This window comes from Macaca mulatta, chromosome 3 (genome assembly GCF_049350105.2).
Source record: "Macaca mulatta isolate MMU2019108-1 chromosome 3, T2T-MMU8v2.0, whole genome shotgun sequence".
Lineage (NCBI taxonomy): Eukaryota > Metazoa > Chordata > Mammalia > Primates > Cercopithecidae > Macaca > Macaca mulatta.
Window position 1 is genome coordinate 142,141,588 of NC_133408.1, and position 19,266 is coordinate 142,160,853.

The window sequence follows — 19,266 nt, forward strand, 5'->3', positions numbered from 1 at the left end:
ATGGGTAGATGAAGGTTATTGGTAGATGATTTATTATACTACTAAATAAGATTTCAAGCATCTTTAGAAATAGCCTTATTGTATCTCAGAATAAAAGACAAAGGTCATGTCAAGCATGAACAAGACTTCTAAAAAATATATATTTTTTTCAAGCAAACAGAAAAGTACAGACAATGATCTAACAGTGATTTAACAGAAGTATTAAGATGGTAATTATTACCTGCAGGCTAAATAAATGCTGAAGTAGAAACCTATGGTCAGATGTTGGTGTAAAAGATTGGGAAAGTCAAGAATGCATCTTTTCTTATATCTGGTTAAGTATCGATTAGTACCTAACACATTGTAAGTAGTATACCAATACTGAAGATCAATTCTGCTCATTTGCCAAGGCCCACTTTATAGTTTTGTAGCTGTGTGATGCTCCCTGGCCCCTCCCCACCACCTTTTAAAAAGTGCTGTAAGTCATCCCTCTGTCTATAACTCAACAGTATTGAGTGCCTGCTGTGGGTCAGACACTATGCATGGTGCTGGGGATACAATGGTGTGTAAGAGAGGTATAGCATCTACTCTCATGGGGCTTTCAGTCTGGTCTAGGGTTTCAACTGCAAATGCATACATTGGCCAGAGAGACCATGTAAATATGTGAAGTAGATTGAATGTAAGAAAAAAAATCAAGTGACCAGCAGAATGTCTTTGTGTTTTTTTGTTTTTGTTTTTTTTCCCATTTTTAACATAGAAACCAAGAAATATTTTTTTTTATTTAATGGAAAAAAAAAAGTTCAAGAGCTATAGGGTCTAGTAGTGGGGTGGGGATGCCCCGTGGGGGACTTTCAAGAGGGGGAGCCACTACTCAGCTCTAGCTTTTTGTTGTCACTAGCAAGTCCAGTGGAACTGGCTTTTCAATTTATCAATGGAAGTCTGGAGCTTTTTGTAAAGATCGAATTTGTAAATGTTGGCTTGAATATATTTAAAAATGCTACTTGGGACAATAGTAACCACCTGTGGGCTGGAGCCAGCCTGTGACTACCATTGGTCAACAGCTGGCCTAGTGGGTCTCCTATCAATCTCATACTATTCTGCTCCCAGGTGCTTTCCATCTGTTCTGTTTATTTGACGCTTAAATTCCTTCTTAAATTACTTCTTTTGTTAGCATAGTTACCACTCAGATGGATTTTCCTGTCATTGCATGTGATGGAAAAACCCTTTGTACTTACTTTCCACATGAGGCTTGTGAGGCACTCCTGGGCTTCTTATGACACACATTTCCCCAGAGCTGAGTCTGGGTGGGACTTCTTGGGGGCCTCAGTAAAATTGTTTTATTTGGTGGGCGGGAGGCTCACCTGAAATCTCATAATTTGTATTGCTCATCCTTACCCTCCTCTTGCCATGATATACTGAGAACAACAACCCCTTCCTTCTTCAGTGCCATGTCCTCCTTTTCCCAGTACTGTCAGCACTCTCTGCTCCTTTTAGAATTAAGCACAGGGCTTGCTTCAGAGGAGACGGAACTGGAATGGGTTAAGTAAAATATGATCTGGCACATTGGTGTGCTGACCCTTAAAACAAGGGTATGGGCAGAACCCCAGGATATGGCCCTGACCTTTGGGCTAATAGACCCCTTTCTCCAAGAAGAGGAGAGGCCTAGCTGCTGTGTTCCTGGAGGTGGTGAGGGTGGGTCTCTGTATAGAACCTTGGGTTGTCTTCTGTGCCTCCCAGTTCTTCTTGAGCCTTATTTTTTTGGCCTTAAAAATTCTTTATTATGTTGGGAAACTGAGTAGTAACTATATTTTTACATCTATCTATTGTGCACCATATATGCCTGACTGTCACACAGAACAGTGGTCATTTATGATTATGTAGAATATAAAATTTACTTTCAGGCCAATTTTAAACTTTACTTGATTACAACATTAAAGTCTATTCAGGGATGCTTGCTCAGTCTTGTAAATTTGATGCACTTATAGTGAGATTATCTGCTTGCATCTTTAAAAACAGTGCAATGAACATTATTAGTTGTTGTATTGGATACCTCAAAACTTTACCATGTTGGCCAGCTCTGCCTAGGTGTAGTCTGACAGTGCCTCGCCTCAGCTGCCCTACCTGTGTCTTGCTTTCTGCCCAGGGCGCTTGGGAAAATCTATTTACTGCCTACACATGTACAGCTTGGAAGTATGGTTGGGCATGATGCCCAGGAGAATAATCCATGACCAATGGTGGCAAGGAGCTGAAAGATAAATGATCTTCCTTTCTGTCTCCAAAGTGGGTAATTGTGAGGTGCACTCTAAGCAGCTTAAAATCCAAGGTGGTCACTAATTTGATAATGCCCCATTTACTGGTATACTTTTCTTCCCTGTTTCATTCTTCCCAGTCCCTTATGCCAACTCTGGCTAGAGTGATCCTAGAGTTATATTGCTGCCTGAGATAAGTTCTTATCTGAGTGTGAATTTCCCCATACACTGTGTCTGAAGCAGAGATTTGAGTGCAATTAATTTATTTGGGGAAGGATACTAGGAAAGGCCATTAGGGGAGTGTTTAAACAGAGACCTGAAGGTGGGGAGGGAACAAGCATGAGGCTATGGGGAAAGCACATTTCTGGAAGATTAAACAGTCATCACAGACTATACTTAGTAGACTCACTGTTCAAGGATAGTGAGGAGGTCAGTGAGACAAGTGGAGTGAACAAGGGGCAGAGTGATAGGAACTGAGGGCAAAGGAAAAAGGAGGTGAGGTGCAGACAGATCACATAGACCCAAGGAGGCCATTGTAAAGATTGTGGCCCTCATTCATAGTAAAATGGGAAGCGATATGCATATTGAGCAGGGGCGTGATCTAACTTGCTTCATAAAAGGATTGCTGTAGCTGCTGTGTGGAAGATGGACTGCAGCAGGGCAAGGGGAGAACTATTATAATCTAATGGCTTGGACTGGTGAAATGGAGCAAGGGCTAAGTGACTGTGTTTGGATGTATTCTCAACTTTTCAAGATTGGCTGCTTGGCCAGGCACAGTGGCTCACGCCTGTAATCCTAGCACTTTGGGAGGCTGAGGCAGGTGGATCACCTGAGGTCAGGAGTTTGAGACCAGCCTGGCCAACATGGTGAAACCCTGTCTCTACTAAAAATACAAAAATTAGCCAGGTGTGGTGGCACATACCTGTAATCCCAGCTACTAGGGAAGCTGAGGCAGGATAATTGCTTGATCCCAGGAAATAAAGGTTGCAGTGAGCAGAGATCACACCACTGTACTCCAGCCTGGGTGATGGAGTAAGACTCCATCTCAAAAAAAATATATATATATATATCTATATATATATATATGTATGTATATATATGTATACACGCACACACACACACATATGCATGCTGCCGGATTTGATGGGAATATGAGAAAAAGAGACAAGTCAAGGGTGACTCACTGTAAGGTTTTTTGGCTAGAACAGGTAGAAGGGCATGTGGGTGTGTATGTATGCATGGGAGGGGCAGGAAAGAAGAGTTTCATTTGGACGTGCTCGGTTTGACATGCCTAATAGGCATCCCAGTGGAGCTGTGAGGTGGAGTTTGGAGATGAGTCAGAAGGCCAGGTAAGAGGTCGGGGCTGGAGAGACACATTTAGGAGTCATCAGTATATGATAGATATTGCTCATCATGGGAAGATTTCATTTTGTTCAGTAAAGATTTCAGATGATGTAATCAGAAAGCACTATAGGATTTATTAGAATATTTTATTTGAATGAATATTTGGAAAGGTTATTTTGTCTGTCCATCAAATGGCCTTACAAGCCATTAGATTATAAGATGTGGTTTGTCTCAGGTGGGGTTTAACACTGTTGCTTAAAATGAGATTTTTCCACAGTAGATGAGACAAATTGCACCATCTTTTATGTAAACAGGCTTCTTTGATCCACATACTTTACAGTGCAGTTTTTTTTTCTTTTTTTAAATCAGTAGTGCTCCTTTTCTTGGCTGTAGAGATGGCAGAGTTAATATTTTACTGAGAAAATAGTCTTCCATAGCAAACCAGGTTCTGGCTGTCCCCTTCATCCTCCCCTGTGGAGTTGCATTTGCTACAAGTCACAGCAGATCCTCACTGGGCAGCAATTGGGGTGACCACATGGGTCAGGGGCCCCATTGCTACTGAGATTTTCCAGAGCTCCCTCTCACCATCATAGACAGTCAAGTGTCACAGATGCTCTGTGAAGCTGTGATTTGGTTCAAGAGCTTGAATAACCAGAGCTCCTTCAGAACCAGGCCATACTGAACTCTTCCATCTTTGTCACCATTTCACAGCGTGTGCCTGGATCACACCACGGTCTTTGGCTCACCTCCGTTCTCCTCATGTCATGTCTATCCCTCTGCCTGATCCTGTTGTCTCTCCTTGTGGTATCCAGACATTGCCTGGTCCTGTCTTCCCCTTCAGTGATGGTCTCCCAGTCTCCACTGATAATCTTTTTTTTTTTTTTTTTTTTTTTTGAGACAGTGCCTTGCTCTGTCACCCAGGCTGGAGTGCAGTGTCATGATCTCGGCTCACTGCAACCTCCGCCTCCTGTGTTCAAATGATACTCCCGCCTCAGTCTCCTGAATAGCTGGGATTACAAGTGTGCACCACCATGCCTGGCTAATTTTTTGTGTTTTCAGCAGAGAGGGGATGGACAGGCTGGTCTTGAACTCCTGAGCTCAGGCAATCTGCCCACTTCAGCCACCCAACATGTTAGGATTACAGGTGTGAGCCACTGTGTCCAGTCTCCACTGATATCTTGATTCTCAAAATTCTTTTTTTTTTTTTTTTTCTGAGATGGAGTCTTGCTCTATTGCCCAGGCTGGAGTGCAATGGTGCGATCTAGGCTCGCTGCAACCTCTGCCTCCCAGGTTCAAGCAATTCTCCTGCCTCAGCCTCCTGAGTAGCCGGCACCACAGGCATCCACCACCATGCCTGGCTAATTTTTGTATTTTTAGTAGAGACAGGGTTTCCCTGTGTTGGCCAGGCTAGTCTTGAACTCCTGACCTCAGGTGATCCACCTGCCTCGGCCTCCCAAAGTGCTGGGATTACAGGTGTGAGCCACCTCTCCCGGCCATCAAAATTCTTAATTTAGCACCTCATAGAATAATGGGATTTTATGGCTGAAAGGGATTGTAGAAGTAATCTGGTTCTTTGGTCTTTCATTTTATTCTGATTATTATTTTTGAGACAGGGTCTTGCCCTGTTGCCCAGGCTGGGGTGCACTGACACTCTTATGGCTCACTGCAGCCTCGAACTCCCTGGCCCAAGTGATCTTTCTACCTCAACATTCTGAGTAGCTGGGGCTACAGGCACACACCACCATGCCCAGCTAGTTCTTAATATTTTTTTCATTTTTTTGTAGAGATGGGGTTTCACTATGTTGCCCAGGTGGGTCTCAAACTCCTGGCCTCAAGTGATCCTCCTGCCTTGGCCTCCAAAAGTGTTGGAATTACAGGTATGAGCACCTTGCCCCACATGTTTTATTATGTTTAATAATGAGGCATTGAGGCCTAGGAAAGCTTGGTGATTTGCTGTGAAGTAAATACCAGGATAATGCAGAACTGAAACTAGAACTGATGTCTCTAGAATCTTAATTCACAATGCTTCCTTTCTCACTGTGAAAGCACATGGTATGTTATCGAGAGCACAAGGTATGTTGCAAACCTATCTACAAAGGTTTACTCTTATTAGGCTAGTAATATTAGTCAAATGTCTAGGTTGTACTCCAGAAGGGAAAAATTAGTGTAGAAAGATTTTTTTTGCCTTGAAAGATCTTCCCATTTTAAAGATAAGAAAATCTAGCTGATAGCTGGCTATCTCATTTGGGTACAAATTCCTGCTTAAAAAAAAAAAAAGACCAAATATATGGTGATTCTTTTTCTTTTTTTTCTTTTCTTTTTTTTGAGATGGAGCCTTGTCTGTTGCCCAGGCTGGAGTGCAGTGGCGCAATCTCAGCTCACTGCAACCTGCGCTTCCTGGGTTCAAGTGATTCTCCTGCCTCAGCCTCCCGAGTAGCTACAGATGCGTGCCACCACGCCCAGCTAATTTTTTTGTTTGTTTAGATGGAGTCTCGCTCTGTCACCAGGCTGGAGTGAAGTGGCGCAACCTTGGCTTACTGCAACTTCCGCCTCCTGGTTTCAAGAGATTCTCCTGCCTTAGCCTCCCGAGTAGCTGGGACTACAGGCGTGTGCCACCATGCCCAGCTAATTTTTTTTTTTTTTTGGTATTTTTAGTAGAGATGGCGTTTCACTGTGTTAGCCAGGATGGTCTCAATATTCTAACCTCATGATCTGCCTGCCTCAGCCTCCCAAATTGCTGGGATTTCAGGTGTGAGCCACTATGCCCGGCTGTGATTATTTTTCTAATGAGAAAATTTCCTCTTTCTCCCCCAAAAGGTTCCCCCTCCCCCCGCCCAGTTAAAATACATAAAGTTTTGGCCTGGTGCGGTGGCTTACAACTGTAATCTCAGCACTTTGGGAGGCTGAGGCAGACGGATCACGAGGTCAGGAGTTCGAGACCAGCCTGGCCAACATGGTGAAACCACATCTCTACTAAAAATACAAAAAAATTAGCCAAGTGTGGTGGCGGATGCCTATAATCCTAGCTACTCAGGAGGCTGAGGCAGGAGGATTGCTTGAACCCAGGAGGCGAAGGTTGCAGTGAGCCGAGATCATGCCACTGCACTCCAGCCTGGGTGACAGAGTGAGACTCAATCTCATTTAAAAAAAAATTATATATATATATATTTATATATACACATACATACATACACATACACACACACACACTTTTAGGTCAAAAAATGTCAGCTTGTACTATTTAATATGCTAATTTAGTCATATACATTTAAAATAACAATAAGAGAAATTCATTTTCCCCCCCCTCATACTCACCGCTCAACAGAGCATTTCTATTCTATTTTTCTTCACAAATATCTTTGACACCAATGTCTTTCTTATTCCTGGAGCCATTTTTTGAGTCATGAAGCAGATTCCCAAAGTAACTCATCCATACCTTTGGTTGTAAGATCTGTCACTAGGATTTTCATCCTAAGCCACAAGCATCCATTTACCAAACACTGGATTTTCATTTGTTCTGTAGTGTGTATATTATGTGATTCAATGTAATAACTCACTGTCTTGCTTTTTCAAGTAATATTTAAAAGGCATGTTTATAGATAGATCCAGACCTTCCAATTGTTAGGACATAGCGCAGAAATTGTTTTACATTCTTGGTTTTTTTCAAAAAATAAAGCAGTGCTCTCAGGTTGCTTTCTTAAATATTGAAAACTAACACTGATTAAATTCCACGCTTCTGTGCCCTCCCCAAATTGTATGTTATTTTTCACAGTGAAGTCACTGAGAGACACTGGATCATATGAGAATCTCAATAAAAGCTCAAATATAAGGCCAGTCCTTCTTTTCTACAGTTTAATCTTGGGGGAGGGAGAACCTTGACCTAAATTTAGATATCTTTGGTAACTCCATGTGGGGAAGCCCGTGTCCATGGACTTCCTCCTGATTGCTGTCTTTTATGGCATTTGCTAGATGTGACAGTGAAGAAATAAGTGGGTCATTATCAGTGCTGTACCACTGTCCCCGAGGGAAACCCAGCCTATGTCCTACTGATAGATACTGTCGGCCTTAACATGTTCATGTATCAGAAATCATTTTATTTTCCTACACAAACAATATTTGCCATTGTGCTGCCGAATTGGAGTGACACAGAATCACACTGTGTTTATTTAGACTTAAAAGCCTAGAGGGCTTGTGGAGCTATGCTAAAAATGGCATGGAATGAGCGCAAACAACTTCTTCACTCCGTGTATATTGATTTCTCCCTTGAGATCTTTTCTGTGTCCCTCTTGGATTTGTAGAAGTGTCAAACTTTAAAGTCAAACTTTAAGAAAATTACCTTTTATTTTCCCCCGGTAGAATAGTTAATACAATAGTTAACATATTTATATTTTTGGAAAGTTCAGATATGTCTGCTTTTGCAAATCATAGAATTGTGATAATTGGGAAAAATGATATCCATTAGAAACCTGTTTGTTAGGCCCTTTTACACGTTGCTGGTGAGAGTGCAAAGTAATATACAGTGATCTTTGATTTCAGAGGCCGCTTGTGTTTTAATTGTGATGCTTTTCTGTAAATGCAAAATTATTATAACCTGAAATTTGTCTCCCTTGTATCTACTGTTGTTTCCAGGGCTGTTCAAAGACTTCCCTTTTCACATTTGCATTTCTTGAGTATCTTGTGGTTTTCATAATAAAAAGCAGCTTCTTCAGGGCTCCTGAGGATGTGGAAGGCAGGTCCTTTGCTGGGCTGATTGCTCTTTTGGGGTCCTGGAGCTACCACACATCCTAGAGAGTAAAACTAGGAACAGGTGTACAGTTTCATTCTCCTCACAGGACTTTAGGATGATAGAATGGTTTAATAGTTTATAGTCACCGTAGTAGGATTTATCAGAAATTGCTCTTCCTTCTTGCTTTGGAAAAAATAATGTGTGATAATCTTTGTTACTAAAACCCTTCTTTTCTCTGTAGGATCAAAGTGCTTGACTTTGTTGGTTGAAATCCACCCTGTTAACAATGTGAAGGTTCTGAAAGCTGTGGATAGCTATATTTGGGTTCAGGTAAGTAAGCATGCTATTCATCACTTACCTCATTAATCAAAAGGTATGCAGCCTGGAAGAATTGGGGTTTACAAAGTACTTTCACTCTATCATTATCATATTTACTCCTCAGAACAGTCTTGTAGACTACTGCGGCTGGAAGTATCCGCTCTTTCTTTGCAAGCATGGAAATTAAGAACTCGAAGCTAGCTCCACCAACTCTGTCATACTATCATTTGTTTCATAGTAATGTAATATTTTCTCATGATAAAATATCAAATATTGAATATTTTCTCATAAAATATCAAATATTAAATATAATTAATATTTTCTCATGGTAAAATATCAAATATTATAAATTATTAAACACATTTAAGGGAAGCTTTAAAATGGTCTATGTAATGTATTTACATGGTTGACAGATTAAATATCTATGATTAAATGGCTTAATCCCTGAATTTATCAACTTCATGGGTTGATGCAGAAACTGCATGTATAGTGTAGATGGCATAGATATAGTCAGTCCTCATTATTTGGAGATTCCATATTTGCAAATTCTACTATTCCTAAAATTTATTTGGAATGCCTAAATTAAACACTCATAGTACTTGGCCAGTTATTTGCAGATATATGCTGAATGGTGAAAGAATTTGTCACCCAACATGCACATTCGCAATTGAGGTTGAACATGGCGATGCCCTGCCTTTTTTGTTTTAGCTCTCATACTAAAATGACGGTTGTTTTCATGGCCTAGTTCCATCTTTTGTGCTTTTTCCTGGCGATTTCACTGTTTAAACGGCTTCCAGGCATAGTGCTGAGGCACTGTCTAGTGTTCCTAAGTGCAAGAAGACTGTCAGATGCCTTAGGGAGAAAATATGTGTTTCAGATAAGCTTCATTCAGGCATGAGTTACTGTGCTGTTGGCCATGAGGTTAAGGAGTGTCTTTAAATAGAAACACACAAAACAAAGTTATATACTGATCTATTGACAAACATATTGTGACTAGAGGCTTCCAAGAATTTATCCTTGTTTGGGTTTGGATCATAATCCCAAAAGACAATCCTGAACAACATAATCCTAAATGTTGAAATCCTGAAAGGTGAAAATCCCTGATGTCTAAAGTCCCAAAAGTCATGATCACAGGATAGTTAGGATACACGAGTGTCTATACCTTCAAAACTGTGTATGTTATTATTGCCTATTTTATTGTATACAGTGGACTATGAAGTGTTCTTTTGTGTTTTGCTTCTCAGATAATTCTTCTTTTAAAAAAGTCAGTACATCTTTTTTTTTTTTTTTTTTTTTTTTGAGATGGAGTCTCGCTCTGTCTCCCAGGCTGGAGTGCAGTGGCACGATCTCCACTCACTGCAAGCTCCACCTCCCAGGTTCACGCCATTCTCCTGTCTCAGCCTCCCGTGTAGCTGGGGCTACAGGTGCCTGCCACCGTGCCTGGCTAATTTTTGTATTTTTAGTAGAGACGGGGTTTTGCAGTGTTAGCCAGGATGATCTCAATCTCCTGACCTCGTGATCCGCCCGTCTCGGCCTCCGAAAGTGCTGGGATTACAGGCGTGAGCCACCGCACCTGGCCATCAGTACATCTTTTAAATAATTTTTAAAATTATTATCTTCCAGAATTATATTTTTGGGATTTTGATCTTTTGGGATTTCAATATTTAGAATATGGCATTTGGGACTGTGTCTTTCAGAATTGTGATCAATTCCCTTTGTATTTTCCGTAGAAACAATGGTTCAGTATTCAGTATACAGCATTTGTGGTGATGTTACAGAACATAACTACTACAAATAATTTGAATCAACTGTATGTGTTCATGCGGTGCTACAGCATAATTTCCTTTCGCCTAATTTCACGTTTTGTTACAGGGTCAAAATATCATTTCTTTTGGTCTAGCTGGAGTCAATCTGCACCACTCAAAGTGTCTGCCTTTCTGTCCCCCAAGCTACTACCAGCCTCCAGCCTATGGGCCTCCCTATTCCAGTGGGTTAGGGGAGAGGGTTGTCTCTGTCTGCCCAGGGTCCTCCCCTGTCAGCCAGTCCTTTCAGCTGCACATTTCCCAGCCACTCCTGACAGCACTGTGGGTCACTCCTCAATTCCAGACATGGCCTAGCCTGAAGCTCCCAAGCTGCATTCCCCTACCCTCAGGAAGCTACTCTGTCTACACTGTCAGTGTGGGGCGGCTGGGGGACAGAGCACACTTCCCTTTTCTGGTCTGTTCTTTGGCTTCCTCAGCATCTTCTTAGGGCCATATAGATGGTGGAGACATGACTGAAGGATTGGGGTAACTAAAGGGAATTGGAACATAGAAAGGGGAAAAGTTTTTAAAAGCAAGTGGTTGTATACATTGCAAATATATTAAAAACTACCAGAAATTGTATATACTAAAGTGGTTAAAATGGTAAATTTTATGTTATGTGAACTCAGTTTAAAAAAAAAAAGTGGCTGGGTGCGGCGGCTCATGCCTGTGATCCTAGCACTTTGGGAGGCTAAGGAGGGCGGATTGCCGGAGCTCAGGAGTTTGAGACCAGCCTGGCCAACATGGCGAAACCCCATCTCTACTAAAAATATAAAAATTAGCCAGGCATTGTGGTGCACTACTGTAATCCCATCTACTCAGAAGGCTGAGGTGGGAGAATTGCTTGAACCTGGGAGGCGGAGGTTGCAGTGAGCCAAGATTGTGTGCCATTGCACTCCAGCCTGGGCAACAGAGCAAAACTCCATCTCAAAAAAAAAAAAAAAACCAAAACAAAAAAGTTAAAAGTACGTGGAACGGGACAGCATCTGTAGGGCCAAAGGAAAGGTCCCCACCCAAATAAAGTAAAACTTGTACTCATTCTGTGGACCCATCTCAGTCCCTAGCCCTGCCTCCTGCCCCTGTGTCTATGCCTTTGGAGAGAGAAGCTCCTCCAAACCCCAGTGGCAAATCCCCACCTTCTCCCTCCTGCCTCTAGAGAAATGACATCTACTGTCCATTGAGTTGGTCTTGCCCTGGGATCAATTTCCTTTTTCTTATAAAAACATCCATGGTGATTTCCAGTAGCACATTTCCCTAACTCTGCATGCGTAGTCTTGACCACCTACACAGAGGAGGACAGTGGCAGGTGGGCTTGGATCCCAATCCGGGACCCTTTGAGTGTTCCCTTTCAGCACGAGGTGTGTCTTCAAGATAGTTCCAGTGGGTAATTCCACACCCTCTACACACCTAGACTACAGACCTCCAAAGACCAATATTCATTCTAAGTCTAGCTCCTTATTTGTGAAGGTAAATTTTCCTAAGTAAATATAATCTGCTGATTCCCGAAGTAACTCATCCATACTCTTGGTTGTAAGATCCTGTCACTAGGATTTTCATCCTAAGCCACAAGCATCCATTTACCAAACACTGGATTTTCATTTGTTCTGTAGTGTGTATATTATGTGATTCAATATAATAACTCACTGTCTTGCTTTTTCAAGTAATATTTAAAAGGCATGTTTATAGATAGATCCAGACCTTCCAATTGTTAGGACATAGCCCAGAAATTGTTTTACGTTCTTGGCTTTTTTCAAAAAATAAAGCAGTGCTCTCAGGTTGCTTTCTTAAATATTGAAAACTAACACTGATTAAATTCCATGCTTCTGTGCCCTCCCCGAATTGTATGTTATCACCTTGAGTGCTTTTGTAGAGCTGTGTCTGAAGCCTGTCTGCTTTTGGTTTCCAGGCCTTACTCTAGGAACACCTTATAATAGAAAGAAAAACACCACCTACCTAAATGAGACTTTAAAAATAACATTCTCCCTGATTGTCACAGGAAACCCAGGCAGAGGTTTAGAGGTTGGCAGTTACACCTCTTCAGCACCTCAGTCCATGTCACGTTCCTAAGCAGGCATGCCCTGGCCACCTCTGTAGAGCTGGAGGCAATACCATCTTCTGTAGGAGCAGATATCTCCATATTTTGAGGCACTGAACATTTGTTCTCCTATCCTGTATGTGGTGTCATTCATCTCTGCTTTTCCTCAACTCCGGTATACAAAGTATCTTGTTTGATGTGAGACATTTTCCAAATTATGAGACAGTTAGTTCTGTATTATTTTTGTAGCTGAATTTTGCATTGCTATTTTATAAATTTGACTTTATTGCTCTGAAGCATATGTTTTGCTTTTCATTTCCAAAAGGGAACTCAACTATAAATGTTCCAAAAATTGACTAGTACTATTTTTAATCTGATATTATGCAAAGTTAGGGCACTAGGAAATAACAAAAAATTGTCCTAAGTTTAGTCTGACTAATGACTGAGAGATTGGGACATAAAAGTTATGCCCTTTTATATTATTTTCAAGTTTTGGGTGAGGAAAAGAACAAAATTCACGGGTCTTTCATGCCGCAAAATAAAACGACTGGTTTACAGTTGCCCTTTTGAGTCATCCTGTGACCAGTTTTTCCTCATTATCACAGCTGACGGGGTCAGGACTTGTGTTGCTGGCAGCCTGCTTTGTCCTGCAAACAGACACATAGTGGTGGGCTCATATGGGAGAGCACAGAGGAAGAGGAATGGGGTGTACTTAAGCCTTTTCTTCCTGTTGACAGTCGTTCTGTGCTTTCAGGCTTGTAAATCCTCAACTCGTGTGACACCATGACTCACTGTTCTTTCTTGACAAGTTCTGGTTATGTTGTGCTTTGTCTCTCGGATGTGGGACTTTGGAAGTTGTCGTGGGGAATATGTTTACTTGGCTCTCAAATTATATACTAGGTTTAGTTGCACAAAGACTATGTTGATGTGTGTGTGTGTGTGTGTGTATGTGTGTGTGTGTGTGTGTGAAATAGAACATTCTGTATAAATGTTGTTTGCATTATTTCTGATTGGTTTCAGAATCAGATATTCCAGATAGGAAGCACCATCCCTAGAAATAGCTTCAACTTTAACATTTACTGTTTATTTTACTTTATTTTTAGCAGAGTCTTGCTCTCTTATCACCCAGGCTAGAGTATAGTGGCATGATCTTGGCTCACTCCAACTTCCACCTCCTGGGTTCAAGTGATCCTCACACCTCAATCTCCTGAGTGGCTGGGACTACAGGCACATGCCACCACACTTGGCTAATCTTTTGTATTTTTTGTAGAGATGGGGTCTTGCCATGTTGCCCAGGCTGGTCTTGAACTCCTGAGGTCAAGTGATCTGCCTGTCTTGGCTTTCTAAAGTGCTGGGGATACAGGTGTGAGCCACTGTGCCCAGCCAGAAGCCTTACTGTTTAAATAAGTGAAGATAGTGTTGTATTTGAGATCAATTCCCCTCTCGAAAGCTGAGGTCCTGACAGTGTTCTGTTTTCTTGCTTGCTTTGACCTGCAATGTGTGTGTGCAGGTGATTTCCCTAAATTCTTCTGTGATTCCCAGTTTCTTCAATGGTCTTTAATAGTACAGTCATCAAGCACAACCTTGGAAATACTTGTTCAAGCAAGATAGTTGCTTACAATTATGATTAATTTCTTTTTTACAGTTTCTCTACCCACATGTTGAAAGTCATCCTCTTCCAGAGAACCATCTGTTACTGATTTCAGAAGAGAAATGTAAGTGTATCTTTAGGTGGAATATAGGAATTTCATGAATGACATATCGTCTCCTAGTGTGGGACATGATTGAATCTTCTAGATATCCACCTGCCATTGCCGAGGGTCCACTGAACTTTGATGTCCATATGAGACCTGAAATTCCTTGGGAAGGGCTTTTCCTTTGGCCCCCAAGTGTTGTTCCCTTTGGCTCTGTTCAGCTTTCTCATCCTGGGAATGATGGGCTCTTGCATACATGGATTTGAAATTTTGTCCCATGGTAGAATGTTTGTAGAACAGGTCATTTTTGTCATTTTTAGTTCATCTGTCTTTTGGGTGTCTGTCACAGTGGATAACTATAATATGGAGATGCTTGGATGGAGAGAGGGGAAGTTTATGGTAGCTAGAAGAATCCCATGTCAGAACTTGAGAAGACCTACTAACTTAGACAAATTCAGGTAGAGGCAAATAAGTTTAGGACATAAAAGGTTATGTCCTTCCATGATGATTTCAAGTTAGGAGAGGGAGAGGAAGGACAAAATTTACTAGTGGAGCTTGTAAGCTGTCTTTCGCATTACAAGATGAAACTGCTAGTTTATAGTTGGAAGGACAGGCTTGAGGGGTAAGGCTTTGTTCAGTGTCTAAGCTCGTGTTCAGTTTTGTAACTAGGACCAGCAGAAGGTAAATATGGCTGAATTCAAATTGTTACCAATAGAAAGGGACCATCTACACAGACTGTCTTTAGTGTTCAGGGTTTTGTTCAAGTGAAATTGACCTCTATTAAAATGCTTCCCCAAAATGTCTCGTATAATGAGTTTTTTATCTGGTATGTTCATAAAAACAACTGTTTGGTATTTGGGAATTGGAGATAAACTCTGCTAAGTAAGCCCTTGTTAGCCCTAGACAACACTGATGGTATAGGGGAGCCAAGTACTTGCTGAGGGAACCCAGGGAAGCAGGTGGGCTAAATGCTTCATGTATTGTTGATATTGAGGAGCAGAATAAATGCAGGACTTGAAATTAACTGTAAAGGGAGGATGGAGAAAAATGGGTTTTAAAAAGTTTTTGAACCTCTATTGTGAGATTACAGTTTGTGATAATGTTGTTTTTATGACCAGTTGTTTAATCTGCATTGCTTTTATAACAATGTTTTTACAAGTGTTAGGCAAAAATAGTACTCATATGTTTCCTTAATGTTAAATTATCTTTCTCTGTTTTTCTTTTAAAGATATTGAGCAATTACGTATCCATGTTGCCCAAGAAGATGGAAATAGAGTGGTAAAGATTTGAAATTCTTTTCGCCTCATAGTTTTTGATCCACAAAGAACTACATTACTAGACTGCTAAAGAAAATTAATGTTATTGATATATGATGTTTTCTTTATTTGATAACTTTTGAAGTATAGACTTGCTGTTCTAATGTATGAAATGATACAAATATATATGAAGTTAATTATCCCATTTTTCTCTATCTCAACCCTCAATCTCAGTATCCTGAAGAAGCTGATAACAGCCTGTGTATCTTTCCACAGCTTTTACCTTGCTCGTGCAAACCTGTGTAAGGTTGTATGTGGGGATTTAATTGTTTTTACCAAAGTAGAATCATAATACATAAATTTACCTGCTGCTTTTGTGTTTGCTTTTGCTTAGCAGGTAAAAAGATCAGGAGTATCCCTATGGGTTACTAAAATAGAGATGTAACTAATTGGTTATTTACTCTAGTTTTTGTATGTACATATATGCATATCATGGGATCATACCACATATTTATACCATATATACAATCATACTGTATATCATACCATATATGGGTTTCATAGAGTGTAATTTTTTTGCTTGTTTTCCACATGTACCTTTTTTTTTTTAATCTCTTTTGTTCACAACATGGTATGTATCATACTTTTCTCCATACTAATACTAATCTCCTACCCCCACCTCTGACCCACCCAGGGGTTTATTATCCATTTCTTACTCATTCAGCTTTGTGGAATTACCTGCAAGTAAACTAGAATAGCTCCAATTCATTCTCTTTAGAAGCAGATAATGGTCTCTGCTATGGATAGACATTCACTAAATTGCCAGTTTTTTGTTTTTGCTTTTGAGTTATAAATCATCTTAAACTTTTTTTTCCTATAGCCTTATGTATTGGTACATATGTTTATTTGAGCTAAATCCTCAGGGATGGAGTGTTTGATGGGTACATCCATTTAATAAATTCCAACAGATTTTTCCAGGTTGCTTTCCAAAAAAATTCTAACAATTGACAATGTTTGAAGCAAAATTTAAGAGTACGTTTTCCCTCAATTCATATCACGAAAAGGTATACTTACCTTTTAAAAAATTTCCAATTTGATGAGTTTAGGTTGATATCTCAGTCTGTATCTCCCTTAATATTGATGCATTTCACCATCTTTTCCTCAGCGTACTGGCTATTTGATTTGCTTTTTTGAAAATTGTTTAGTTGTATCCTTATCTATTTTTCTACTGGGCTTTTTCTTGATAATTTATATAGGATCTTAATATGTTACTGATATTAAAAATGATTTTCTTCAATATTTAGTCTGCATCAAAATTGTCTCTGAAAATTTTAATGTTTCTCTGAAGATTTTAAAGTTAAATGAACAAATTGAAACAGAAAATGGCACTTACAAATTGTGTATCAGCTATTGAAAGCCTTGAATCAAGAAGCCTGGCTGGAAAATTGCCAGGAGAAAGTGTGTCACTGAAGCTCTGGGCTACCATTGTCCTGCAGGGGCTAAGTGGATGGGAGCACAAGGACAGACAGGGCCAGGGGTCAGAAGAGGGTCAAGCCCAGGAGGAAAGATCAAGGCCGAATCCCAAAGCCAGTGATGAGAATTTAGAAGAGAAATAAATAAGCAAGTTGGGGTCAGGAACTGGGAATGAGCATAGACAGGGGACTGACTGGTTAGAAGAGGGCTTGAGAGCAGAGAGAGAGAGGCGGACAGACACATACTGGAAAGAGTGATGGAGGGGACACCTGTCAGCAGCCCAGAAAAGATTCTGCTATTCAGGATGGTACAGCTTTAGCATTCCTTAATTCACATGTGTTCTTCCAAGAAGTACTTCTGCCCTCATTTTTAAAGGCTTAGATGACAGCTTCATACAGCGTAAGTATAAGACCATCTCTATCATGCAGGGATGTTGCAAAGAATATGCAATTCCACATATTCTTCGCAACATCCCTACATGATAGAGATGGTATTAGGCTTATCTCTGTTTTTACAGAGAAGACAGCAGCCAAGACTCACAGAGATGAGGTGACTCTAGAGAGAAACAACATTGAGATTTGAACCTGGGTATGCCACAATCTGACATTCATGTTCTTGTTAGTACATACCTTTACCTGGAACGGTTCTCAAATCTACTCCAGCTCAACAAATTTCAGAAAAATGATTGCCCAAAGTTTAGAGACAGACAGGTCCTCTTGGATCTTTTCTCTGGCATCACTTTCCTCTTGTCTAAATGTAATGGACAGGGTAAGCAGGAAATAGTGGTTTACAACTCTTTATGCCACATGGTTCCCCTCAAGTTCCAAGTTACCATGGGTGGAGAAATCCCTGTGAGGATTAGGGAGGGTTTAGGCATGAACATGGACCAGTCTGGTGTTTCTTTTTTCTTCATTTCTTCTACCCCAACCTGTCTTTATTCTTTACTCATCTATCTCAATGTAGGTTACTTTTGCTTAATAAGCATTTTGAGGAAAGTTAATTCTTAACTGCTTCTGTTAAATTATTTTGAGGTCAGCTGATGCACTGAAAGGGCACTGGGAGGATTCCAGGACATAGATTCCAGACCTTGCTGAACTAACTATGCGGCCTAATCTAAGTGCTGAGAGCCTCAGTTTTCTTACCTGTTAAGGGATTGAATTGGATGGTTTCTAGAATCTCCTGATTTTAAAGTTCCATAGTTCTGACTTTGTTACTTAGTAAACAAATATTTTATACTTATAATATCTTTGGCAATTTACTCTTGTACACCTTATTTCATTTTCTGCCTTTTGTGTTTTTGTTTTGTTTTTTTTTTTAATATTATACTTCATGTTCTAGGGTACATGTGCACAACGTGCAGGTTTGTTACATATGTATACATGTGCCATGTTGGTGTGCTGCACCCATTAACTCGTCATTTACATTAGGTATATCTCCTAATGCTATCCTTCCCCTCTCCCTCCACCCCACATCAGACCCTGGTGTGTGATGTTCCCCTTCCTGTGTCCAAGTGTTCTCATTGTTCATTTCCCACCTATGAGTGAGAACATGTGGCATTTGGTTTTCTGTTCTTGCGATAGTTTGCTGAGAATGATGGTTTCCAGCTGCATCCATGTCCCTACAAAGGACATGAACTCATCCTTTTTTATGGCTGCATAGTATTCCATGAAGGCATAAAAAAGGATTTTTTTCTTTTTTTGAGATGGAGTCTTGCTCTGTCACCCAGGCTGGAATGCAGTGGTATAATCTCGGCTCACTGTAACCTCCATCTCTTGGGTTCAAGTGATTCTCTGGCCTCAGCCTCCCGGTTAGCTGGGATTACAGGTGTGCACCCCCATGCCTGGCTAATATTTGTATTTTTTTAGTAGAGATGGGGTTTCACCATGTTGACCAAGCTGGTCTCGAACTCCTGACCTCAGGTGATCCACCTACCTCAGCCTCCCAAAGTATTGGGATTACAGACGTGAGCCACTGTGCCCGGCCCATTTTCCGCCTTCTGAACAAACATTCCTTGAGCACTGTTACATGCTAGAAACAATCAATGCATTGGTAATAGAAAGGTGTTGTAGAGGCCGGGCGCGGTGGCTCAAGCCTGTAATCCCAGCACTTTGGGAGGCCGAGATGGGCAGATCACGAGGTCAGGAGGTCGAGACCATCCTGGTTAACACAGTGAAACCCCTTCTCTACTAAAAAATACAAAAAAATAGCTGGGCGAGGTGGCGGGCGCCTGTAGTCCCAGCTACTCGGGAGGCTGAGGCAGGAGAATGGCGCAAACCTGGGAGGCGGAGCTTGCAGTGAGCTGAGATCAGGCCACTGCACTCCAGCCTGGGCGACAGTGCGAGACTCCCTCTAAAAAAAAAAAAAGAAAAGAAACGTGTTGTAGAAGAGTG

At 40.9% G+C, this 19,266-nt stretch overlaps 1 protein-coding gene across 6 annotated transcripts in view; it reads left to right on the plus strand.

The window, feature by feature from the left end:
• The window catches only part of GSAP (gamma-secretase activating protein), a 105,091-nt gene that overhangs the window by 19,538 nt on the left and 66,287 nt on the right, over positions 1–19,266 (plus strand). For 5 of the 6 annotated variants that reach the window (XM_001083448.5, XM_028846141.2, XM_077997125.1 and 2 more), the window contains 3 exons: positions 8,540–8,628; positions 14,099–14,168; positions 15,376–15,425. In XM_001083448.5, the coding sequence (XP_001083448.1) occupies positions 8,540–8,628; positions 14,099–14,168; positions 15,376–15,425 (209 nt within the window). Of the gene's footprint in view, positions 1–8,539; positions 8,629–14,098; positions 14,169–15,375; positions 18,304–19,266 lie in introns of all 6 variants that reach the window. The other variant, XM_077997128.1, reaches the window with a different exon arrangement.